A 24,729-nucleotide genomic window follows, 5' to 3' on the forward strand; every position below is an offset into this window, starting at 1 on the left:
AATACTTTTACCACAAACCAAGTCGATATAGCCACAAATGTATTCCCTCCATAAAATGAGGAAATAATTAACTTATTTAAACAAATTGCAAAGCTTTCCACTTCCCCACTCTTGTGTGCAGCCCCTGCGCGTCCCCAGCCGTGTCTCCGAGCCCTCCCTCCCTCCAGCCCTGCCCAGAGGCCCCGCAAGCCCGAGCGGAGCCGCGCTGCCCCCGGCGCTCTCCCGGCTCAGCCCCCGCCGCTCTCCCGGCTCAGCCCCCGCTGCCATCCCCGGCCCGCCCGGCATCTTCCAGCCCTGCCCGGCCGCCAGCGAGGGCAGCTCTGCCCAGCTCAGGGAGCGAGGCTGCTCTGCCAACGCTGCAAAAACCCGAGGTCTGGCTGCCGGGAGAGAGAGGAACGAGAGAAAAACACGCGATTGGCAATCTCGTCGTGCCCGGTGCGCGGCCGCCCTGAGCCGGGAGCCCCCTCTTCCGCCGGCGGGGCCGGGGCTCGGACCCCGGGCCAGGGAAGGCTTTCGCAGCCTGGTTTTCACTCCTGACAGCTCAAGTCTCGCCTCTTCAAGAGCAGAGCACGCTGTGCCCTCAGGGCTTTGCCGCTGGGAGCACTGCGAGAGATCCTGGGAACACTGGGAGGGAACTGGGAGCACAGGGAATGCCAGGAGGGAGCTGGGAGGGAGAGTGGGAGCAGCGGGAGTGAGCAGGAAGGAGCACTGGCAGGGATATCAGGAGCCCTGGGAAGGAACAGCGCTCCCAGCTCCTGCCCAGTGCTCTCCCCATCCCTGCCGGGGCTTGCCAGGAAGAGGGAAACTGGCAGGGAACTGGGAGGGAACTGCTCAGCACTGTGCAAGGGGCAGCAGCCCCAGGGGTGAGCAGTGAGGAGGGGGAAGTGCCCCCAGTCCCTCCCCAGTGCCCCCAAAAATGGGATGGAAATGGAGGGGAGAAAGCTTTTCTGTAATTGTGTTTGAACTGGGGAGGATCCCCATTCACTTGCGATCTGAAGGGTCTCAATTGAAGGAAAACACGGCTTTGTCATCATTTTGGGTGCCTCTCTTGGCAGGTAATCACTGTTTTCCACGATTTTCATGTTGAAATGGAAGGAGAAAATTTTTATGGTGCATTTTGAAGTGAGGTAAAGCACCTCGACATTTTCATCATTTTCAGGTTCAAACTGAGAGCAAAGACGGCTGTCCCTGGTTTGAAAGGGCTTCCCTTGAGAGGAACCTCTTGATGTGCCACTGTAAGAGCTCCATCGAGGGGGAGCCACCATTTCAAGGGACCTTCACAGATGAAAAAGATGTGCAAAAGCCCCCAGAATGGTCTTTGTGGAGGAAAATTGAAGAGGGAAACTGTATTTCCACACATTTTAGGAGGCTAAATTGAGGAGAATCCTCCTTGATTCGGTTTTTCTGGATTCAGTTTAGGAGGGATCCTCCTTATGCACTATGTCATAGATATACATTACAGTACTAGCTTTTTGCAAATATGAAAATGGATTTTATAAGCGTAGTGTTAAAATAAGTTTGTTATAGAAATATTATTTTAATTTCTGTTGTTAACTTAAACTTAAACGTAGCTGATACAAATATGCTTGTGTTAAAATGCCTGCTTGGTTGGGATAATGTCCAAACAACGCATGATGAAGACCTGCTACTAATATTCCAACTATCGGCACTCATATTCTGTAAAAAGCCCAATAACTAAAGAATAAAGATAAGAATAGACTAAAAGCACAACCAACAAATATACATGCTCTAAAAAGGCAGACCCAAAGAAGACCCAAGCTAAACACTTTTAAAAACATGTAAACTAGTTTTTTTTAAGTCTAAATCTAGAACAGATGATGCAAAGAAACAGTATTTTAAAAGTGTTTCCAAAAGGAGCGTGTGCACCTGGCTGAGTGCCAAGGCGAACCTGACCGTAATTTCCCCTTCACTATATTTGTCTCTTATTGTCACTTGTTAAATTTTTAAATTTTACTAAGAAAAGAAACCGTATTTTTCGCAATCATTTAGGGATCTAAACAGAGAAGGAACCTCCGTTCTCCCCTTGACTCAAGGCTTTGAACTGGCGGCAAGAGGGAGTTTGCCCTAGATTTAACCATGGAGCAATTGCAATAGAAGGGTGAGGATGAGCTGGCGCTGCGGGCAGGGCTCAGTCTCTCCCTGGGGACGGCAAACGCTGCCAGGCACCGAGCGATGCCCCCGGCACTGCCTGTGCCGTGCCCGCCGGATCCAGCAGCGCTGGAAGCTCCAGGAGCAGCTCAGCGCCTGCTCCGCGCTCGGCCCTGCGAGCCCGGCCCGGAGCGGGGGCTCCGGACACATCCCCGTGCTGGGGCAGAGCCGCTGCTCGGCCCGGGGATCCTTTATCCCCCTGCTGCGGCTGCCGGGGGCCGAGGGCACAGTCCTGGTTCCGAGGCTGAGCCCTGCTGCTTCACCACTCGTTCTCTTGCCATGATTTGTGCCATAATAAATTGAAAGAATTCCCCCCAGTCGTGTCCCTTATTCTGGTCACCGGTGAGAGATCTCTGCCTGGCCTTTTCCCAACCCCCGAGCCTTTCCTGCTGTGTTCTGTTGCCTGCCCAGGGACAGGAGCAGAGGCACAGAGCGCTTTTGCTGGCACAGGGCACCTGACTTGGCCCAGCACACCCGAATAATCCCTGCGAGAATTCACAGTTGAGAGCCCCAGAGGCGCCTCCCCATGGTGCTGAGGTTCTTTTAAACCACAGCTTTTACGGGAAAGGGATCGGAGCTGACCTGACCCATGCCCTCCTCCCCTCCTCCCCGTTCCTCGCTACTTGCCCCGCACGCTGATTGATCAAAACGACCAAAGTCCCTCCCACACGAATATCGGTTTTAAACTGCAGCAGCGGCCGTGCCCGCGGAGTGTGCCCGGGACGGGAGCGGAGCGGCGGCGGAGCCCGGAGGCGGCTCCAGCCCAGGTGGGACCGCGGTCGGCGCAGCCCCAGCTCGGGGCTCGCTGCGGGCGGAGGGGGCCGCGGTGAGGGCCGGGGGGTTCAGGCGAGTTCCTGGTGCCGGCTTCCCCCGTGTGCCCCCTGCGCTGGGATCGCAGCCGAGGGAGCGGCTGCCCGCGCTCTCCTCAGTGCCCGGATGGCCGGGATGGAGCCGCTGCCGCGGAGCGCCCAAGAGCTGCCGCCGCCCTACTGAGCATTGGGGTCTCAGCATGGCCGGCACCAGCAGTGACCTCTCATCGTGTCCCTTTCAGGGTGCCATCAGCGCGGCTGGAAAGCTGTTCCCCAGGCCGAGCTCCCAAAGGACCTGTCACCATTCCAGATGTGCCAGGAGCAAGGTGCTGTTTCTTCCGGAGAGACAGATGGCGGCTGTGAGCAGAAGAGTGAATTCTACTCCATTCCTGGAGCGGACAAAGAGCCCCGGCATCTCCAGGAGGGACCAGCAGCAGCGGTTCCACCCTTGCCTGGGGCTCAAGAAGCCTCTTGGCATAAACAGGGGGATGCCACTTGTGAGCGTGCAGTGAGTGTAGATGTGGAGAATGGATTCTGCACCAGGGATGCGAGTGTGAGGGAGCCCCTGGCTCCCCGGGGCACTACAGCAACGGGCAATGAACACAGAAGGAACATCAGAAAATTCCTGGGTGAGTACAGGGCCACCCCTGTGCCCACAAGGTTGGGGACAGTGTCCCCTCCCAAGGCCAGGGCTGGCACGTGTGTGGCTGTTTCCCGATGGCTGGAAGAGGCCTCGTGCTCTGCTGGGGCCCATCTGTGGCTGGAATCAAGAGCCCCAGCTGCCCCCAAGGCTGTGCAGTTCTCCTGCTGCAGCCTGTGCCCACAGCTGTGTCCCTGCCTGTGGCCAGGCTCTTGGCTCTCTGGCTGCCAGCGGAGGGAGGGCCACACTGCCTCAGGGCTCCCTGCTCTGCTCCCTGGCCATGGGCTGAGCAGATTGCAGGGCCGGCTCTGCTTCTGGCAGCCAGCAGCTCTTTCCTGCTCCAGGTGAACGGTTCAGGTGCCATCGCGTGCTCATGGATCTGCTGATGCTGCTCTTGCTGCTGGCGCTGGTTTTAGGGGTGGCCTTGGCTGTGCCGGCAGGTAAGGGAGGGGCAGCAGCCTGGGCCCAGCCCCTCGGGGCAGAGCGGGCTCCCTGCTCCCTGCACAGGGGGATCCTCAGAGCTTCTCCTCTTCTCCCTGCAGCACAACAGCTTCCAGTCACACCTGCGAGTCTGCAGTGCTGTTCCACTGGCTGGGTCGGGTTCAACGGGGTCTGCTACTACTTCTCACGGGATTTCAGCACGTGGGAGCAGGGTCAGGAACGGTGCTCCAAGCTCAATGCCTCCCTGGCCATTGCCAAGGATGAGGAGGCCATGGTGAGTGAGGGGCTGCGGGCGGTGTGGGCTGGCTGAGGGCAGCCTGGGGGCGCTCCTGGGCCGGGCTCGGTGCTCGTAGGGGCGGGGCTGCAGCCCTGGGCCGGGGCCTTGCAGGGAAGGAGCCCCGGCATGCGGGGGCAGCCCCGGGCACGGTGTCCCCCCGAGCGGCCGGGGCAGCTCCCACTCCTCTCTCCTGGGCAGGATTTGCTCTTCCGCCTCCGCGGGAAGTTTGATTACTGGCTCGGGCTGCGCAGACGGGGCGAGCGCCTGCACTGGGGGGACGGCAGCAGCTACAGCTCCCGGTGAGTGCCGGGGAGCCGGGGAGGGTCTGGGGGCACAGGGGCACAAGGGCTTCCCCTGGCAGCCAGCGCTGCCTCTGCTCCTCCCTGCAGGTTTCCTGTCCTCGACAATTCCGAGTGTGTGTACCTGGCTGACAGGAGATTCAGGAGCGGGAACTGCTCCAGTGAGCGGCCGTATGTCTGCAGCAAGGCCCAAGCTCCCCTGTAACAGGGGCTGCACAAAGGACCTTCTCCACGCTGGGCAGTGCCAGCTTCACCTCTGAGCCCAGCACAGCTCTGTCCTTCTTCAGCTGCGCCCCTTTTTTCCCCTCAATTTTTTTCTTCTGCCCTTTATTTGCCACCTGTTTTTGAGACCTTTTTTTCCACCCCTTTTCTATCAACTTTTTTTCCACCTCTTTTTTTTGCTACCCTTTTGTGCCTCTTTTTTTCCAGCCTTTTTGGTCCCTTAATATAAATTCCTCAATGGAATCAGTGGGAGTTTCTACCAATTTCAACACTAAAAAACCAGGCACAATAGAGATACCCTGTCAATTTAAAGATGATGAAAATTGAAGGTTTGCTCTCATTTCAAACCTATAAAATCCCATCATAAAGGGTGTTCCCTGCTATATTTCAGCAAGAACATAGGGATTCCCCATCCATTCATAGCCCTGAAATAATGGCCAAGGCAGGGTTTCTTTCCATTGATACCCTCAATATTGCAGGTGAATGGGGATTCCCCCAGTTGAAACACAGACAATAAAGAAAAATAACCAGTTAAACAACTCCAGAATACCCTTGGACAGAAATCCGTTGAAAGGGAACCACACACCTCTTGCCTGCCCTAATTAATTCCATCGGGCTTCCTTCACTAAAAACACTCTCAGAATTAAAAGAGGAGATGCCTGGTGTGTTACCTCAAAGCAGTGGAAGAGGCAGCATGGAAATGCTTCTTCTGCCATGGCAAACTCTCCTGGGAGCACTCCCAGAGCCTTGCAGGGCTCCACTGGGAAGCTGCTGAACAAATGGAAAGAATTGGTATGAGCAGAGCCCCAGAGAAATCCCAGCCCCACTGATGGAAAAGTCAGATTATCCAAGCAGCAACAGCAGCTGGAGTGTTTGCAAAAGAGCAGCTTTGTTCTGAGCCTCAGCTTAGGAGTTCTCCTCATGCACTAAGGGAGTCCCTCCATCGATTTGGACCTTTTCTATAGCACAGGCCACACAGCAGTTCAATGTGATCATGTCCTTCAACTCAATTATGTTTTAAGGTATCTAAACTTGATCTAGCTACTCATCAGTGGAGAATTTTATGTATTTTCAGTGTAAATTACCTTTCCTGGTCAAACACCAACCCTTCCCAAGGTTCAAGTACCTCTGTTTTCCACCACTAACTGCTCATTAGCCTTGTCTCAATTAAAAACCCTCCGTTAACCCCATTTTCCCACCACTGATTTGTCTGAGTCTCTCTCACCTCTCAGCAGTCCAAATTCCTTGAAATTTAGCAGAACCTTCTTCACACTTCCCAGCTCTTGCTGTCCATCTCTAATCCCTGTCCAACCTGCCAGTGCTCTCCCTGAACTGCTGACAAAGAGAATTACACAACATCAGTGCAGGACAACTCATTAATTGCTGAATGAAAAAGAAATAAAGAGAAATTAAGAAGATGATTTGGACCCAGCAGGGCTGCACTGTTGGTGTTTGTATATCAAGAATTTCTATGTATTTAGTTTCAAATCTATCTTGTTGAAACTAAAGTTGTCATATTTAAAAATAGTTTTTTCATTCCACATGAAAGCAACATGCTGCATGCCTTCCAGCCACATTTTCACTGAAAAAACCCCCAAACTGCTCAGCCTGGGCCCACATCATGCCAGCAGTAGCTGTATATCAACATTCAGCAAGAATGGAATTCATTCAGAAAATGAACATTTACAAAAATATTTTTACTCCAAGAATTGAGCAAGTTATGCATACCTTCAAAAAAATTCAGTAATCAAGTTGTATTTTTGTTTTTATTGAAATAAAATTTAAAAATACTTCTGGCCAATATTTGCACATTTGATTCAATTACTCTTCCTGCAATGTGGTATTTCCCTACCTGCCCCTCAAGGCAGCAGCATTTTCACTACAAGAACTGCTCCCCAGTTATTGAACCCATTCAGCAATGGGTAAAAGGACATTTTAGAAATGTGGCAAATTGGATCACTGAATGAAAAAATGGAGGAAAGGTTTTGTAATAAAAGAAAACATCATTTGAGTCATGCATTCAACATCCTTTTTCAGTTTTCTGAAATTGTTCTAGCACTGAGAAAATCTCATTTCCACCCAAGACAGTGTGCAAACAGAAGCTTTTGCAGGTAAATTCACTCTGCTGAAGTGACACATAATGAACAGAATGCTCTAAATTCAAACCTTTGGCCTTCATGTCCACATCCAGGGCTGCCAGCTCAGCAGCCTCAGCTCAACAATCATGGCCAGCACTCTCACGTGGGGCTGCTCCAACAGAACTTGCCTGCAGGGAGTACAAAGAGAAAGCTTTATCCAATTGCATGAGCAGATTTAAGGGGAAAAAGGGTTAAATTACAGGAGAAAACAAACAATTGTGCAGCCAACAAAGTACACTCCTGAGACTTGAAAGACAGGAATTCAGACACCAAATGCTCATGCCAGCTGAAAATCACCACTGTCCATTACCCACATTAGGTTCCAAGAGAAGGACACAAAGTGTTTCTGAGTCCTGGCTCAGCTTCCTATGGGAGAAAATTACTACAGGAACTCACAAGTGAAGCTGCAGCTGCTTGCCCTACTACTAAAAACAGGGAAATGTGTGGAAGGGGCTAGCAGCAGGCCTGTTAGCTGAAGGAGCAAGAAGTAAGAAGAAGCTGATAAGGAGCTTTCTCCAAGGCTGTGACCAAGGAGATCGAGAGAAGGAAGATAAGAGCATTCTGCAGCTGGATGAAGCGTTTTTAGAAAGTTAGGTGGGGTCAGAGTAACTTTTCACCAATGGCATGGTACTGAATTATTGTGGCCAATAGCTAAGGTAGAAGAAGGGTAAACAACTGGAAAGTGTATAAAAGATCAGCCATTTTCATTAATAAACTGTTGCCAAGTGTTACCAACTGAGACTGCTTGTGGTCTCTGCTTTATGTCGTGACCGCCTCAACTGCGACAATGCATAACTTCCTCAGTGCAGTATCAGTTCTTGGAGTGAAAGTATTTTTGTAATTGTTCATTTTCTGAATGAATTCCATTCTTGCTGAATGTTGATATACAGCTACTGCTGGCATGATGTGGGCCCAGGCTGAGCAGTTTGGGGTTTTTTTCAGTGAAAATGTGGCTGGAAGGCATGCAGCATGTTGCTTTCATGTGGAATGAAAAATCTATTTTAGATATGAGAATTTCAGTTTCAACAAGATGAGTTTCTAATAAAATACATAAAAATTCTTGATACACAGATACCAGCAAAGGAGTCCTGCTGGGTCCAAATCAGCTTCTTAATTTCTCTTTATTTCTTTTTCATTCAGCAATTAATGAGTTATCCTGCACTGATGTTGTGTAATTTAATTTGCCAGCAGTTCAGGGAGAGCACTGGCAGATTGGACAGGGATTAGAGATGGACAGCAAGAGCTGGGAAGTGTGAAGAAGGTTCTGCTAAATTTCAAGGAATTTGGACTGCTGAGAGGTGAGAGAGACTCAGACAAATCTGTGGTGGAAAAATGGGTTTAACAGAGGTTTTTAATTGAGACAAGAGTATTGAGCAGTTAGTGGTGGAAAACAGAGGTACTTGAACCTTGGGAAGGGTTGGTGTTTGACCAGGAAAGGTAATTTACACTGAAAATACATAAAATTCTCCACTGATGAGTAGCTAGATCAAGTTTAGATACTTTAAAACATAATTGAGTTGAAGGACATGATCACATTGAACTGCTGTGTGGCCTGTGCTATAGAAAAGGCCCAAATCGATGGAGGGACTCCCTTAGTGCATGAGGAGAACTCCTAAGCTGAGGCTCAGAACAAAGCTGCTCTTTTGCAAACACTCCAGCTGCTGTTGCTGCTTGGATAATCTGACTGTTCCATCAGTGGGGCTGGGATTTCTCTGGGGCTCTGCTCATCCCAACCCTTTCCATTTGTTCAGCAGCTTCCCAGTGGAGCCCTGCAAGGCTCTGGGAGTGCTCCCAGGAGAGTTTGCCATGGCAGAAGAAGCATTTCCATGCTGCCTCTTCCTCTGCTTTGAGGTAACACACCAGGCATCTCCTCTTTTAATTCTGAGAGTGTTTTTAGTGAAGGAAGCCCGATGGAATTAATTAGGGCAGACAAGTGGTGTGTAGTCCCCTTTCAATGGATTTCTGTCCAAGTGTATTCTGGAGTTGTTGAACTGGTTAATTTTCCCTTATTGTCTGTGTTTCAACTGGGGGAATCCCCATTCACCTGCAATATTGAGGGTATCAATGGAAAGAAACCCTGCCTTGGCCATTATTTCAGGGCTATGAATGGATGGGGAATCCCTATGTTCTTGCTGAAATATAGCAGGGAACACCTTTTATGATGGGATTTTATATGTTTGAAATGAGATAAAACCTTCAATTTTCATCATCTTTAAATTGGCAAGGAATCTCTCTTGTGTCTTATTTTTAGGGTTGAAATTGGTAGAAACCTCCACTGATTCCATTGAGGGATTTATATGGAGGGGCCAGAAAAGGCTGGAAAAAAAAAGAGACAAAAAAAGGGCAGCAAAAAAAAAAAAAGGTGGAAAAAATGTTGGTAGAAAAGGGGTGGAAAAGAAGGTCTCAAAAACAGGTGGCAAAAAAAGGACAGAAGGAAAAAATGGAGGGGAAAAAAGAGGCAAAAATTGGGAAAAAACACAGCAAAAAACAGGGGGGGAATGGGCAGAAAAAACCAGGAAAAAAGGCAGCAAAATGGGGGGAAAAGAGCAGCAGGAAAAGAGGGGCAGAGTGAAAAAATGGAGATGGCATAATGGTGAAAAGGTGGCATTTAGGAAGCAGGAAAGCTCTAGAAAGGTGAGGAGAAAAGGATGTGAAGCCTGAGAGGAAAAAGGATGGGAAATATGAGGGGAAAAGAGCAGGAGTCCCAGAGACACCCCCAGAGCTCAGGTCCCCCTCCCCAATCCCACAGACACCCCCAGGTACCCCCAAGAGAGCCCCTGCAAACCCACAGACACCTGGGCCTGGATTCCTTCAGGAACACTGGGGAACAACTGGGCTCCTTGCAGCGGGATGGAAACAACGGCCAGGGCTGGGAATGTGTGCCCACTGTGCTGCCAGGCTGGGAATCAGCTGGGTGGGGCTGTGCCATGGCAAAGGCTCCTGAACAAGTGCCAGGTTTGTGGACTGCAGCTGGAGCTGAGAAGCAAAGGGATTAGTCCAGGCAGGAGAACATCCCATTGTGGGGCACTGCTGCAAAGTGGGCATGTTTGGAACAGAGCCTCTCCTTCAGCAGGCCAACGCTGCCAGATGGAAATTGCCAAGGGCACGAAGCTGGGAAGTGAAGAGCAGAGCTGCTGTGAAGGGAAAGCTCAGTTCATTCAGAGAGATCACACAGCTCACTTGGGCACTGTTACAGGTAGAAAACAGAAAAGGAGAGATTTCCAGGAATGCCTCTGTAGCTTGGTGGGGAAAAGGAGTCGTGATAGCCAATGGCTGCAGGGATGGTGATCCAAATTAGTTCTGAGCAGATTTCCTTTTTTTTAATTGGTGAGGATTATTAACCTTACCTGCAGTTATAAGACCAAACAGTTTTGGAATATATTGTAGTTTCATCTAGCTGTCCTCCATGCTGCATACTCACAGCAGCCATATTTAACTGTCATATGATGTGTGAATTTGCTTGTGTCCCTATCCCAAATGTCATCCTTCCTGGGTTTTCAGCTTCTTTTTAATATGCTAGTAAATCTTCTGCGTCCCTCTGCAGTATTTCCATGGGTAAAACCACTGAAGAGCACAAGCTAAAGGATGCTACCTCCAGCTGAGCACAGGGAGCAGTGGGAAAGGATGTTCTATCAGCATTTTCTGTCCCTGTGCTGATACTGTTCTCCCTGGGAGGCAGCTGGGAAATCCCTATTTCTGCTGCTGTGCTCTTCCTGATGTTTGTCACAGCTGATGCCAACCCCATTTTCCGACTGTAATGATGATTCTGGACATCTCTGAGTGTACCTGCTGGCCTTGGAAATGCCACTGATGGTTATTAAGGAGAAGGCAAGTCCCAGCATTTCCGTGTGGGAACGGAAACGTGTGGCCGTCCCTCAGTGCAGCTCTGTTAGTGACAGCGGTCTGTGGCCATTCCTGGTGCAGTTCTGTTATCACTTTCTCTTACACCATTCTATTTTAATCCCTTCACTGTTCCCACCCTTTCCCATTCCTCACTCCTTAACCAACACTGCCCCAATGGTCCCTGGGTGCAGCTCTTTTAGAGAACAGGGCCCGTCCCAACAGGCGGCTGCTGCAGCCAGGGCAGGGGCAGGGCAAGGCACATCACCACGCTGGTGGTGCTCAGAGACTGTTGGCTTTTGCAGTTCAGGCAGACCAAATGAATCCCAATTGTCAGAGATTTCCAACACCTGCTACTTCTCCCCTCTTTTCCTGCATGGATTTGACAGTCCTTCCTTTCCTCCCACAGAAGTGGAAAGGGAAATGTCCGCCTGCCCCATGGCCATCCCCACCACCTTGTCCCTCTTTCTCCCCCCGTTACTTTGCAACACTTTCTCCCTCCTCCTCCTCTCCCTGCCAGCTCCAGCAATGCCATTTCACCCACTGGCACCAGCTGCCTCCTGTCCCTCGCTCCCATTTTGCCCGCTCTGAACTCCTGGAGCCGCCTGCCCGCGGAGCCGCAGCCGCCGTGGGGCCGGGCAATGGTGCAGGGAATGCTGGCAGGGATTCTTGGGCTGGGCTGGGCCAGGCCAGGTGCCCGGGGCCAGCAAAAGTGCTCTGAGCCTCTGCTCCTGCCCCTGGGCAGGCAACAGAACACAGCAGGAAAGGCTCGGGGCTCTCAAGAGAGGCAGCCAGAGATCTCTCACCCATCATGGGCAGAAGAGGCCCGGAGTGGGGAAATTAAATTTCATTGAATTTATAATCAAACAAATCAGAGCAAGGGAATCAAATGTTCCCTAAATCCTAAAAATGCACCTTCTCCATACTGTTCTCTCCTTCCTGGGCTTCACTTTGTCCCCAGTTCCCCACTCCCTCCTCCCCACACAGCGGCACAGAAGGATGGGGGGGTTACAGTCACATCATGTCACTGCTTCTCCCTCAGGGAGACAAATCCTTGTCCTGCTCCAGCCTGGGATTCCTCCCACAGGAGGACAGTCAGATCCTGAACAGCAGACAGACAGATAAAGAGGCAACAGACTATTCTCCACAGTCAGGTGCCTGATGCCAAAAGTGGGATTCCAGCTCAGCACATGTCATCGGTTTTTCCTCCTCTTCCAAAGACAGTTGACAAGTGCCACGTTCTGGCCACTTTGTGATGATTCCCAAGAGGCCAGGAAGATTTGGATTTTCCATTGGAGCTTGTTGTGTCATGAGGGCAGTGCACTCCCATGCAGGCAGCATCGGTGGCAGGATGGATTGCAGAGACTTCTCCTTTGCAGCCCCAGCCCAGCACTGACTGGGGATGAAGAGGCACTGAGGTGACCCTGAGAGGAAGTGCAAGGCACAGGGTGCAGCTGAGGAAGGACAGCGCTGTGCTGGGCTCAGAGGTGAAGCTGGCGCTGCCCAGCGTGGAGAAGGTCCTTTGTGCAGCCCCTGTTACAGGGGAGCTTGGGCCTTGCTGCAGAGATACGGCCGCGGATGTGAGCAGTTCCCACTCCTGAATCTCTCACCAGCCAGGTACACGCAGTCAGAATTGTCAAAGACAGGAACCCTGCCGGGAGGAGCAGAGGCAGCGCTGGCTGCCAGGGGAAGCCCTTGTGCCCCTGTGCCCCCAGACCCTCCCCGGCTCCCCGGCACTCACCGGGAGCTGTAGCTGCTGCCGTCCCCCCAGTGCAGGCGCTCGCCCCGTCTGCGCAGCCCGAGCCAGTAATCAAACTTCCCGCGGAGGCGGAAGAGCAAATCCTGCCCAGGAGAGAGGAGTGGGAGCTGCCCCGGCCCCTCGGGGGGGACACGTGCCCGGGGCTGCCCCCGCACACCGGGGCTCCTTCCCTGCAAGGCCCCGACCCAGGGCTGCAGCCCCGGCCCTACGAGCACCGAGCCCGGCCCAGGAGCGCCCCCAGGCTGCCCTCAGCCAGCCCACACCGCCCGCAGCCCCTCACTCACCATGACCTCCTCATCCTTGGCAATGGCCAGGGAGGCATTGAGCTCGGAGCACCGTTCCTGACCTTGCTCCCACGTGCTGTAGTGCCTTGAGAAGTAATAGCAGACACCCTTGTACCCAACCCAGCCATGCGGACAGCCCAGAACACACTGTGGAGTCGCAGGGGTGACTGGAAGCTGTGGTGCTGCAGGGGGAAGAGGAGAAGCTCTGAGCATTCCCCTGCGCAGGGAGCAGGGAGCCCGCTCTGCCCCGAGGGGCTGGGCCCAGGCTGCTGCCCCTCCCTTACCTGTCAGCACAGCCGCGGCCGCCCCCAAAGCCAGCACCAGCACCAGGAGCAGCAGAATCAGCACTGCCGTGCCCACGGGATGGCACCTGAACCGTTCACCTGGAGCAGGAAAGAGCTGCTGGCTGCCAGAAGCAGAGCCGGCCCTGCAATCTGCTCAGCCCATGGCCAGGGAGCAGAGCAGGGAGCCCTGAGGCAGTGTGGGCCTCCCTCAGCTGGCAGCCAGAGAGCCAAGAGCCTGGCCACAGGCAGGGACACAGCTGTGGGCACAGGCTGCAGCAGGAGAACTGCACAGCCTTGGGGGCAGCTGGGGCTCTTGCTTCCAGCCACGGATGGGGCCCAGCAGAGCACGAGGCCTCTTCCAGACAGTGGGAAACAGCCACAGACCTGCCAGCCCTGGCCTTGGGAGGGGACACTGTCCCCAGCCTTTAGGCCACAGGGGTGGCCCTGCACTCACCCAGGAATCTTCTGAGGTTCCTTTTGTGTTCATTGTTGGTTGCTGATGTGGCCTGGGGAGCCAGGGGCTCTGTCACACTCCCATTTTTGGTGCAGAATCCATTCTCCACAGCTGCACTCACTGCATGCTCACAAGTGGCATCCCCATGCTTATGCCAAGAGGCTTCTTGGGCCCCAGCCAAGTGTGGAACCGCGGCTGCTGGTCCCTCCTGGAGATGCCGGGGGTCATTCTCAGCTCCGCTCATGGAGCAGAATTCACTCTTCTCCTGCTCACAGCCGGCATCTCTCTGCCCAGAACAAACAGCACCTTGCTCTCCAGACATCAGGAGTACCGGCAGATCCTTTGGGAGCTCGGCCTGGGGAACAGCTTTCCAGCCGCGCTGATGGCACCCTGAAAGGGACACGATGAGAGGTCGCTGCCGGTGCCGGCCGTGCGGGGGCTCAGGAGGGCGGTGGCAGCTGTGGCTGCGCTGTCGCCGCTGCCCAGAGGTGCGGCAGCAGGTGCGGAGACAAGCGCAGCCTCCGGCAGCTCTGCGGTGGCCGCAGCCGCGGCCCCTGTGGCTCTGCAGCCGCCGCAGCCCAGCTCCGTGCCGGGCCGGGCGCTGAGAGCGCCTGCGAGCTGCCGGCTGCTGCTGGCCCGGGGCAGCTGCGGCTCGGAGTCCGCCTGCCGAGGGGCAAGAAGCAGCAGCAGCAGCCCCGGGCTGCTCACCGTTGTGCCCCCCATGATTCCCTGCCCCCGCGCCTCGGAGCCCGGGCACACCGAGCTCCGGCACGGCCGCTGCGGCTCCCTGCCTGGGCACACGGAGCGGCTGCCGGCACACAGGGCAGCGCCGAGAAGCCTCGGCCCCGGAGCAGGCAGGATGCGCCGCTTGGTGCCCGCACTCGGCGCCTGCAGCGCTTTGGGCTCTGAGGCACTGGGTTCAAGTTCATGCCGTGCCAGCCCCGAGCCGGGCACGGACACCTCCCGCCCGAGCAGAGGCTACGAGCCCGGTGCCGCACGGCCGGGAAGAGTCCCGGGCACGGAGCAGCCGCCTCCGTCCTAGCGAGAGCAGCCGGGATGAGCCATCGCTGCCGCGGAGCCGGCTCCATCCCGGCCATCCGGGCAAGGAGGAGAGCGCGGGCAGCCGCTCCCTCGGCTGCGATCCCAGCGCAGGGGGCACACGGGGGAAGCCGGCACCAGGAACTCGCCTGAACCCCCCGGCCCTCACCGCGGCCCCCTCCGCCCGCAGCGAGCCCCGAGCTGGGGCAGCACCGACCGCGGTCCCACCTGGCTGGAGCTGCCTCCGAGCTCCCCCATCCTCTCGCCGGCTCCGTGCGGCGCCTCGCCTTTTGGGTCCTGGACTAAGAGGCTGGGCGTGTCCCGTCCTGTAGCATTTTAAAGCAGATGTGGGTGTGATAATGCTCTTCCAGCAATCAGCGTGCCGTGGGGAAGCAGCGAGGGACGGTCTGCGTACCGCGGGGAGAGAGGGGCGCCCGGGCCATGGAGACTCCCCGAAGCAGCCTCCCCTGAGGGCTGGGATTATTTTCCAGGACCTCAGGCCTGGGTCCTTTTTTATTACCGAGGTTGCTCGGGACTGCCGCGACCTCTCCCCCCCCGCGGCGCCTTTGCATTTCAGGAAGATCAAATGAATCCAAATGATCAGCGATGCCCACCACGTGCTGAATTATGATTTTTAAAATTTAAGATTTTAGCTGAAGGTTGGAACCAATTCTTATTGAAGTTAGATACACCAACGGGAAGTTAATGAATATTAGATGCTTAAGCTAAAGATACTTGTTATATTATGAGTTTATTTGTAGAAGGAAATGGCGCAAATGAACCATTATAGGAACATATTGAAACCAGCAGAACAATGCCCAGCACCTGGGCTCTGTGTTAATCCATCATGAAGCAGGGGGCCTTGGATGGTGCCAGAGGGTCACAGAGACCTGACAAAGACCTTCCTGACTTCATCTCCGGAACCACTGCCCCAATTCGAGACCACCGACCCAATTCAAGAGAAGAATCGTGCACGTGTGAAGGACTAATAGCCTTATTTTAATACCCAGTGGCGATGGGAGCTGCTGGGATTGTGCAGAAGTATTATTTTGGGAAATAAATAGAAGGCAAAAATCCTTGTGCGACGCAGTCACACATTTTGGGAACGACCCCTCCCATGCCACTTGCAAGCATAATAAACATACCACTTTCTAACTTGGACTACTGAGAGAGTCTTTGTCAGTGATTTTCAGTTTTAATGATTCAGTTGGCGAGCCAGCCAGGGTAAGACTCTGCCTGGCTGTGACACCAGCTCAGGACCTGGACCCCCTCGGGGATATTCCTGGAAGAGTGGGCTCCACTGCCCGGGCTGTTCATCCAGCAGCAGACAAGGACCCCTGACTACTAAAACTCCAGACAAAACACTAGGTTTAAAAATTTAAACACTTTAAAATAGTGACCTGTAAAGCATACATGGGTCAGGAAAGGCTGTTTGGTAAGTGGTGGAAGATGTCCCATGCACGACTTGTGCCTCTGGAGTGTGCTTGCAGCAGAAGTTGCAGTTGAAATCTGGCTACCAGCAGAAAGAGTTGTTGAACTGTTGTACCAAGCCTGGGCTTTTGTTGCTGGCAGAAGGTGATTTTGCCATTTGTTTTGCCATAGAGGGCTCAGTTTGCTAGCAATATGAGGCTATCAGTCATAAAGGCAAATCTGATCTAAGGTTGTTATAACTAAGTTTGTGTGTGTGGAAAAAAATGCCCTTTCCCAGTGAATTTGCATGTGTAGAAAGAGGTAACCCCTTTCCCAGTGATTTTATGTGTGTGGAAAAAATACCTCTTTCCCAGTGAGTTTGTATGTAGAAAGAGATACCCCTTTTCCCAGTGAGATTATGTGTGTGGAAAGAAATACCCCTTTTCTGGAGAGTTTTTGTGTGTGAACTTTCTACTTGCAGGGAACAGTATTCCCTGTGACACTTAATACTGGATTATAACCAGTCTTTCTTAGCACTTTGTGTTCAGGTATTAACCAGTCCTTTTCCTGTGGGACCTGAGAAGCAAGGGTCGAACACTGTAACGTGATACCTTTGTGGTCCCTCTCCTTGTGGAGTTTACAAACTTGCAACTTTAGATTCATCTGGTAGGGTGACATTTCGCTGGTTATTGTGTAAAAATTATAACTATAATAAACTGGTAATTTTTGTTTTGTGTTAACTGTCTTGTTAAGCTGTACATTAAGCTTGAGCCTGAGTTTAAAAGGTTAAGCAACCCTTTTAGAAGCGTTGTTACTTGAACCCATGTGTGTGGGCTGTGAGAGCTGTAGTGGAGACAGCTTGTTATAAGTTGATTCCTGAGATTTGAGGTACAAGAGAGTTGTGTGGTTTTTCCCCACATTGTGATAAGTTGATTCTCGGGACTGTATGGTTGTGTTTGAAGAGATTTTAAGAATCTGTTTGCAACAAGTGCAGCATTTTATGTAAAAAAACCCTACAGTGTAGTGATTTACACACATTTAAAAATAAGTTAAAAGAATTCTAAGAATTTTCCTCTCCCCCCATTTGTTTATGGGCATATCAGAATTTTTGCTGCAACAGGGACAGCCTTTTCATTTGTTTTAACAGTGGCTAGAGAGATCAAAGGGGACTCTGCCTTGGTAGCTTCGATTTGATCTTTAGGAATTTGTGCAAGACAATTTAATTGTTATTATGAAAGGCAGCAAAATGACTGTGCCCCGTATCAGTAGAAACAACACTTTGATCAAGTTGATTTTGAACCAGAGATTTAAAGTTAGTGTGCTTGAAGTCACACTTAGTACTTGAAGATTAGATTGTGCAGAAAAAACTAAGAAAAGACTGTAATATTTTGTGAAACACAGTTTAGATGGAGTAAATAAAAATAAGTAACTGACTTGTCCTATAAATAAAATCGAAAATCAGAAGAGACCAAATTTGGTAGAGGTTGTTTGAAGGGCTGCCCTTGTGAACCCCAGGTTTGTTTTTGCTGTATTCATTGTGAAAAGCTGTGGTATAGACAGACAAAGGCCAAGACAGGCGCCTTGTCATTTTAAAGAAACAAAGGGGACTCAGAGAGTTAAAAGGATTTTAGTAGCAATTATTTGTGAGGAGCAAGGAAAAAGGTTATTTGAGAAAAATGGAAACTACAAAAATTAGAATTTTTAGTATAGATGGGGGTAACCTACTCAGTGTTACATAAAGCCTTAATGCCTATAACAGATGATTATGTTATGGTAAGGGGAGCAACCGGCCAATCTGAAAAAGCATATTTTTGCAAATTATCAAAATATAAACTTGGAAAACAAGTGGGCATTTATAAGTTTGTGTAGTAGTTAAATGCAAAAGATAGAGATTATTTTAGAAATAAAGGAAAATAATGGATCAGGTGTCTCCTAATGTGTGGACTTCTAATAAACCATGGAGAGCAAAGAATGCACTCCCAGTGCAAATTAAGTTTCAATAAAGGAAATTACCAGTCAGAGTTAAACAATATCCCTTAAAAAAGAAGACAGAAAAGATATTAGCGCAATGGGTAAAAATTTTTTACAGACAGAACTATTAAAAGGGTGTCAGTTTGAGTTCAATACTCCTGTTTTGCCTATTAAAAAGTCTGCTATTTCTCCCTTTTTTCCTGCAGGGATTTGACAGCTCTTGGTTTCCTCACACAGAGCTGGAAAGCAAAACGTCCGCCTGCCCCATGGCCATCCCCACCACCTTGTCCCTCTTTCTCGCCCTGTTACTTGGCACCACTTTCTCCCTCCTCCTCCTCTCCCTGCCAGCTCCAGCAAGGACATTTCCCCCACTGGCACCAGCAGCCTCCTGTTCCTCGCTCCCATTTTGCCCACTCTGAACTCCTGGAGCCACTGACAGTCACCCCATTTTTGGGTGTGTTGCCAGGGCTCAGGAGCATCCGGGAATGGGCCAGGTGGAAAGCAGTGGCACTTAGGGAATATTGCCGGGGCTCAGGAACACCCGGAAATGAGCCAGGTGCAGAGTGAGAGCATTTATGGTGTTGCCTGGGCTCACGAGTCACAGCTGGTGAGCGACCCTTCCGGGGGAGGGGCTGTGTTAGAATTGTGGTTTGTAAAGAGGGATGGGCTGGTGGGAGCTGTGCTGCTTGGAGGCCTCTTGGGGCATGGTGATAATGAAATTTCAGTGCTCTGATATTCGGTGATATCAGGAGGAACATGAATAAAATTTTAACATTAGACTTCCTGAGGGCAGACTTTGTCCTATTGAGGAGATTTATTCAGAAAATTCCTTGGGAAGCAGCAAAACAAAGGAGTCCAGGTACGGTGGTCATGCTTCAACGCAGAGATGTTGAGGGCAGAGGAACAGACTCTCCCTGTGTGCCCAAAGATGAGTCAGCAAGGCAAACATCCAGCCTGAATGGGCAGCAATATTTTGAAGGAATTTAGGAATAAAAGGAAGGTCAGGTTTCTCAGGAAGTATTGAAGGCAGTGCCTGTGGTATGTGGGGAAAAAATTAGGGGGGCGAAAACTCGGTTTGAACTTAATTTGACAATTTCTGTAAAGGATAATAAAAACTGGTTTTTACAAATATACTAATGGTAAAAGGAAGGGTAAGACCAGCTTTTGTTCTCTTTTGAATGTGGGAGGGAACTCAGTAACTGCAGATGAGGAGAAGGCAGAGGTGCTCAATGCCTTCTTTGCCTCAGCCTTTAGTGGGAACACAGCTTGTCCTCAGGACAAGTGTCCTCCTGGGCTGGTGGATGGTGCCAGGGAGCAGAATGGGCCCCCTGTTATCCAGGAGGAGGCAGTCAGAGAACTGCTGAGCTGCTTGGATGTTCATAAATCTGTGGACCCAGAGGGGATCCACCCCAGGGGGATGAGGGAGCTGGCAGATGAGCTTGGGAAGCTGCTCTCCATCATTTACCTACAGCCCTGGCTCACTGGGGAGGTTCCAGATGGCTGGAAGCTGGCCAGTGTGAAACCCATCCACAACAAGGGTGGGAAGGAGGATCCTGGCAATTCCAGGCCAGTTAGCCTGACCTCAGTGCCCAGTAAGGTCATGGCATTCATATTGGTTCATATTGATTCCAGCAGGCAGCACTTCCAGGATGGCCACGGTGTCAGAGCCAGCCAGCAGGGGTTTAGGAGGGCTTGGAGTGTTTGACCAAGCTGGTCTCCTTGCATGAGCAGGTGACCCTGCTGGTGGGTGCAGGAAAGGCTGTGGGTGTGTCTGTCTGGGCTCCAGCAAGGCCTTTGGCAGTGTCTGCCACAGCTCCCTCCTGGAAAAGCTGCAGCCAGGGCTGGGACAGGAGCACTCTGTGCTGGGCTCAGCCCTGGCTGGATGGGCCAGAGAGTGGTGCTGAGGGTGCTGCATCCAGCTGGGGCCAGGCACCAGGGCTGTCCCTCAGGGCTCTGTGCTGGGGCCAGCTCTGTTCAGGGTTTGCACTGACCCCGTGGATGAGGGCATTGAGGCTTTCATTAGTGAATCTGCAGAGGACTCTGAGCTGGGAGCTGTGTCCCTCTGTGGGAAGGTAGGAGAGCTCTGCAGAGAGACCTGGAACTGTTGGATGGATGGGCAGAGTCCAAGGAGATGAAGTTTAATAAACCCAAGTGCTGAGTGCTGCATTTTGGCCACAATAACCCCTGCCATGCTCTGGGCTGGGGACGGTGTGGCTGGGCAGTGCCCAGGCAGAAAGGGACCTGGGGGTGCTGGTGAAAGCCGGCTGAACATGAGCCAGCAGTGTGTCCTGGTGGCCAGGAAGGCCAAGGGCTCCTGGCCTGGATGGGGAATGGTGTGGTCAGCAGCAGCAGGGGGGTCATTGTGCCCCTGTGCCTGGCCCTGGTGAGGCCACACCTGGAGTGCTGTGTCCAGCTCTGGCCCCTCAGCTTGGGAAGGACGTTGAGACGCTGGAGCGCGTCCAGAGGAGGAAACAAGGCTGGAGAGGGTCTGGAAACACAAACCCTGTGAGGAACCCCTGAGGGAGCTGGGGGTGCTCAGCCTGGAGAAAAGGAGACTCATCACTCTGTACAGCTCCTGAAAGGTGGCTGTGCTCTGCTGGGGTTGGGTTCTTTCTCCAGGCAGCACTGACAGAACCAGAGGACACAGCCTCAACCTGCACCAATAAAAATATAGGTTGCATATTAGGAATAAGTTTTTTACATAAAGAGTGATAAAGAACTGGAATGGTCTGACCAGGGAGATGGTGGAGTCACCATCCCTGAATGTGTTTAATAAAAGTCTGGATGTGGCACTGGGTGCCAGGGTTTAGTTGAGGTGTTGGGGTTGGGTTGAAGTCGATGATCTTGGAGGTCTCTTGCAACCCAACCCAGAGATTCTGTGATTGTGTGAGCGAGGGCAGCCACTCCCTCGGCGATCCCAGCGCAGGGGGCACACGGGGGAAGCCGGCACCAGGAACTCGCCAGAAACCCCCGGCCCTCAGCGCGGCCCCCTCCACCCGCAGCGAGCCCCGAGCTGGGGCAGCACCGACCGCGGTCCCACCTGGGCTGGAGCCGCCTCCGAGCTCCGCCACCGCCGCTCCGGTGCCGGCCAGACCCACCGGGCACGGCCGCTGCAGCCGCTCTGTTAAAGCTGATGTCGCTGTGGGAGGGATTTTGCCCTTTGGATTATTCAGCGGGCGGGAACGGAATCTAGCGCGTCTCGGAGGGGCTGCCCGGGAGCGCTGTTGGGATGTGCGGCCGCTCTCCCCGGGGTTCCCGCTGCCTTCTCCGGGATCGGTTCTTTCACCGTTCCGGCGCCTCCCGTCGCTGCCAGCCCGGATTGCGGGATGTGAACCCGAGTCCCTTTGGCCCGGCTGAGCGCAGTGCAAACCCCCTGCGGTGGCGGCAGGCGCGGGGCTGCCCCGCCTCACCCCGAGCCCCGGGCGGGTCCCAGCTCAGCTTTCCCCGCTCGGCTTTTCCCTCGCTGCCGCCGGCGCTTTCCCCGCTCCCGGGGCTCGGCTTTGCCCGCCGGCTCCGCTTGGCCCCGGGCGAACTCACTCCCCCCGTGGCTCCCCAACCCTGCGGCGGGGCGAACCCCCGGCATTTGCCGAAGGGCTCTGACTGCCCCTGGCTACTGAAGCCTCACGGAACGTGTGCTAGAATGCCTTGAACATGGGCTGAAACGCTTATTTGAAGTTAGTCTTGTGTTTTTCGTGAGCTCTGATTTCTCTGAGAATTGTTACTGGAGAGATTCAAAGTAGTACATGCAGTGCTTCATTATTATAATGTGCAGCACAACACAATCTAATTTCTTTAGGAGAAATGCTGATAACATTTACCACATGCTATTACACTAATTACAATCGCGAGAAGCTAACGATCTCTTGGACACTTTGCCAAATTCTACTTTGTTGTTTCTTTCGATAGAATTGTGCTTTGAAAGCTTTTAGTGATTTCTGATTCCTTAAAATTTGTGGCTACCATGAGTTTTTCTCAATGTTAAATTACATAGGGTCAATGTATTTGTCATACTTCTCTAATCCCTCCAGTAAATCCATCAGGCCACTCTTTCAGCCATGCCTGGTTCATATTTTCAGTGCCTTTTGGAATCAATAGCATCAGACTAAGTTACATGTTGTAGTACCCAGAACTTTTAAGGATATTGTTTGTAAGTTCAGTTATGTATTATTTGAATAGGATTTTAGTGTTGTTAAGATTAACTAAAGTCAGATCTGAGTAATGTTACATTTATTGTTCTATTGAGGTAATTTTGTTAAGAGTTATTTATGTTGAGGTGGATTTCCGCCAGGTTTGAGTGTTGCTGAGTTTGGACGAGATCGTTTCAGTCTTCTTCACTTTAAGCCATTTCATGTTCTATTCAAGTTTTGTAAAGATCAATTTTTATTCAGTATTAAAGATGTTATCTTTAAGTTGTCTTAAGTGCACCTCTAATTCTGTTGATGTGACATTGAATTACTCTGCAATTAATTTTAAGTCCTAAGTTAATTTTGTTTAAATATGTTGGTTTACATTGCAAGAGGGAGTTATTTCCTTCTAGAGATAAGACAGATCCCACTGAAACAGCTGTGATGACACACTGATAAACACCTGCCTTTGGATAGAAGAAGATACAGTTTGTTGGGCCCTTGATCCTCTCACAGATTGCACTTTAAGTTGTCTTAAGTGCACCTCTAATTCTGTTGATGTGACATTGAATTACTCTGCAATTAATTTTAAGTCCTAAGTTAATTTTGTTTAAATATGTTGGTTTACATTGCAAGAGGGAGTTATTTCCTTCTAGAGATAAGACAGATCCCACTGAAACAGCTGTGATGACACACTGATAAACACCTGCCTTTGGATAGAAGAAGATACAGTTTGTTGGGCCCTTGATCCTCTCACAGATTGCACACGTGTCAGTGCTGCACTGCCTGACAGGATCATTGATTGTGATCTCTTCTGGTTTATCTCCCACAGATAACACAGGAGAGTGGGTGGTTGTTCTACATTATGGCTGTTATCCATTGTAAGCTGTTCAGTGTTTCATTGCAATGGATACAGAAATGCTGGAAGAATATTGTCTCCAATTCCTGAGACAGTCACTGCTGATGTATTGGTTCCATCATTGAATTCACTCATTTTTATAACAGGCATTATTCATAAGACACCATTGCCTTATTTATAGCTGGCTTTTCCTGAACTTTGACATATCTTTGTGTGACTATCTACAAGACATGGTGTCACTTTGGGATCTCTCTGTTTTGTTCTGCAGCTGCAGGTGCATCTCTTTGAACAGGCTGTCTGCAGCCATTCCCTGCACTGCCTGCTCAGCCTTCAGTCCCTTCTCTTGTTCCAGCAGGGTTGCTGTGCCCTGACCCAGGGCTGTCTCATGATTTTCCTGCGTTTTCAGAGTTCCAGGATAAGATCTCTGGGCTCTGTCAAAAGCCTCATCTGAGCTGAGGTCCTGTGGTCTCTCCTGACTCTTTTGTGCCACATCCTCATGGGACAGGGCTGTGACCTGCTGAGGGCAAGGCCGCTCCTGCTCTGTGGGAATCAGACACAGCCCCAGTTATTCTCACAGAAGGGGATTGGCCTCAGTTTAGCCTCCTAAAATGAGGGGAAATGCAATTTCCCGCAACAAAGACATTCTGCTGGCTTTTGCACAGCTTTTTCATCTGTGAAGGTCCCATCAAATGGAGGGTCCCCCTCGATGGAACTCTTACAGTGGCACATCAAGAGGTTCCTCTCAAGGGAAGCCCTTTCAGACCAGGGACAGCCGTGTTTGTTCTCAGTTTGAACCTGAAGATGAGGAAAATGGGGTTCTTTCCGTCAATTCAAACAGCACTATAAAGGGTTTCTCCTTCCATTTAAACATGAAAATCATGGTAAATGGAGGTGCCACCAAGGCTGGTACCACCAAGGGTGGCACCCAAAAATGATGAAAAAGGTGTGTTCTCCTTCAATTGAGACCCTTCAAATCACAGGTGAATAGGGATCCTCCCCAGTTCAAACACAATTACAGAAAAGCTTTCCCCCCTCCATTTCAATCCCTTTTCTCCTTCTAATGCCTCATTTTGGGGGGCAGTGTGGAGGGACTGGGGGCACTTCCCCCTCCTCACTGCTCACCCCTGGGGCTGCTGCCCCTCGCACAGTGCTGAGCAGTTCCCTCTCAGTTCCCTGCCAGTTTCCCTCTTCCTGGCAAGCCCCGGCAGGCATGGGGAGAGCACTGGGCAGGAGCTGGGAGCGCTGTTCCTTCCCAGGGCTCCTGATATCCCTGCCAGTGCTCCTTCCTGCTCACACGCACTGCTCACACTCTCCCTTCCAGTTCCCTCCTGGCATTCCCCGTGCTCCCAGTTCCCTCCCAGTGTTCCCAGGATCTCTCCCAGTGCTGCCAGCGGCAAAGCCCTGGGGGCACAGCGTGCTCTGCTCTTGAAGAGGCGAGACTGGAGCTGTCAGGAGAGCAAACCCGGCTGGGAAAGCGTTCCCTGCACAGGAAGGTGTCTCCCCTCTCTGACCACAGAGGGAGCTCAGCCTCCGCTCTTGACTCCAAACCCTTCAAGCTCCGAGCCCGAGTGCCCGAAATTGGCTCTGCCCCACTTCCCAGCGCACTGCTCAGAGCTCACACGGCTGAGGGGGCAGCGCAGATTAAATAATGAACGCTCCTGGGCACGGCTTTAGCTCTGAACTACACACTGTCACACAGGAACAAAACCCT

General features: G+C 51.8%; 2 protein-coding genes and 1 long non-coding RNA gene across 5 annotated transcripts in view; 2 read left to right on the forward strand and 1 right to left on the reverse strand.

Annotated features, from left to right (window-relative positions):
* Window positions 1-2,828: 2,828 nt before the first annotated feature.
* LOC141729641 (uncharacterized) overlaps window positions 2,829-24,729 on the forward strand; it is a 61,916-nt gene continuing 40,015 nt past the window's right edge. The window contains exons 1-6 of one of the 2 annotated variants that reach the window (XM_074544385.1): window positions 2,829-2,936; window positions 3,221-3,607; window positions 3,963-4,058; window positions 4,161-4,333; window positions 4,535-4,635; window positions 4,726-7,183. In XM_074544385.1, coding sequence (XP_074400486.1) covers window positions 3,289-3,607; window positions 3,963-4,058; window positions 4,161-4,333; window positions 4,535-4,635; window positions 4,726-4,840 — 804 coding nt within the window. In that variant the 5' untranslated portion in view covers window positions 2,829-2,936; window positions 3,221-3,288 and the 3' untranslated portion in view covers window positions 4,841-7,183. Of the gene's footprint in view, window positions 2,937-3,220; window positions 3,608-3,962; window positions 4,059-4,160; window positions 4,334-4,534; window positions 4,636-4,725; window positions 7,184-24,729 lie in introns of those variants that run through there. The other variant, XM_074544386.1, reaches the window with a different exon arrangement.
* On the forward strand, window positions 8,300-11,347 carry LOC141729646 (uncharacterized). Its single transcript, XR_012581049.1, has 3 exons — window positions 8,300-8,846; window positions 10,066-10,191; window positions 10,540-11,347. It is a non-coding gene; the product is annotated as an uncharacterized LOC141729646 (long non-coding RNA).
* LOC141729642 (C-type lectin domain family 2 member B-like) overlaps window positions 12,063-24,729 on the reverse strand; it is a 164,423-nt gene continuing 151,756 nt past the window's right edge. Inside the window, exons 5-6 of one of the 2 annotated variants that reach the window (XM_074544387.1) lie at window positions 12,577-12,677; window positions 12,063-12,486 (exon numbers count right to left, since the gene is read on the reverse strand). In XM_074544387.1, the coding sequence (XP_074400488.1) occupies window positions 12,372-12,486; window positions 12,577-12,677 (216 nt within the window). In that variant the 3' untranslated portion in view covers window positions 12,063-12,371. The remainder of the gene's footprint in view (window positions 12,487-12,576; window positions 12,678-24,729) is intronic. The other variant, XM_074544389.1, reaches the window with a different exon arrangement.

Source organism: Zonotrichia albicollis, chromosome 7, assembly GCF_047830755.1.
Source record: "Zonotrichia albicollis isolate bZonAlb1 chromosome 7, bZonAlb1.hap1, whole genome shotgun sequence".
Classification (NCBI taxonomy): domain Eukaryota; kingdom Metazoa; phylum Chordata; class Aves; order Passeriformes; family Passerellidae; genus Zonotrichia; species Zonotrichia albicollis.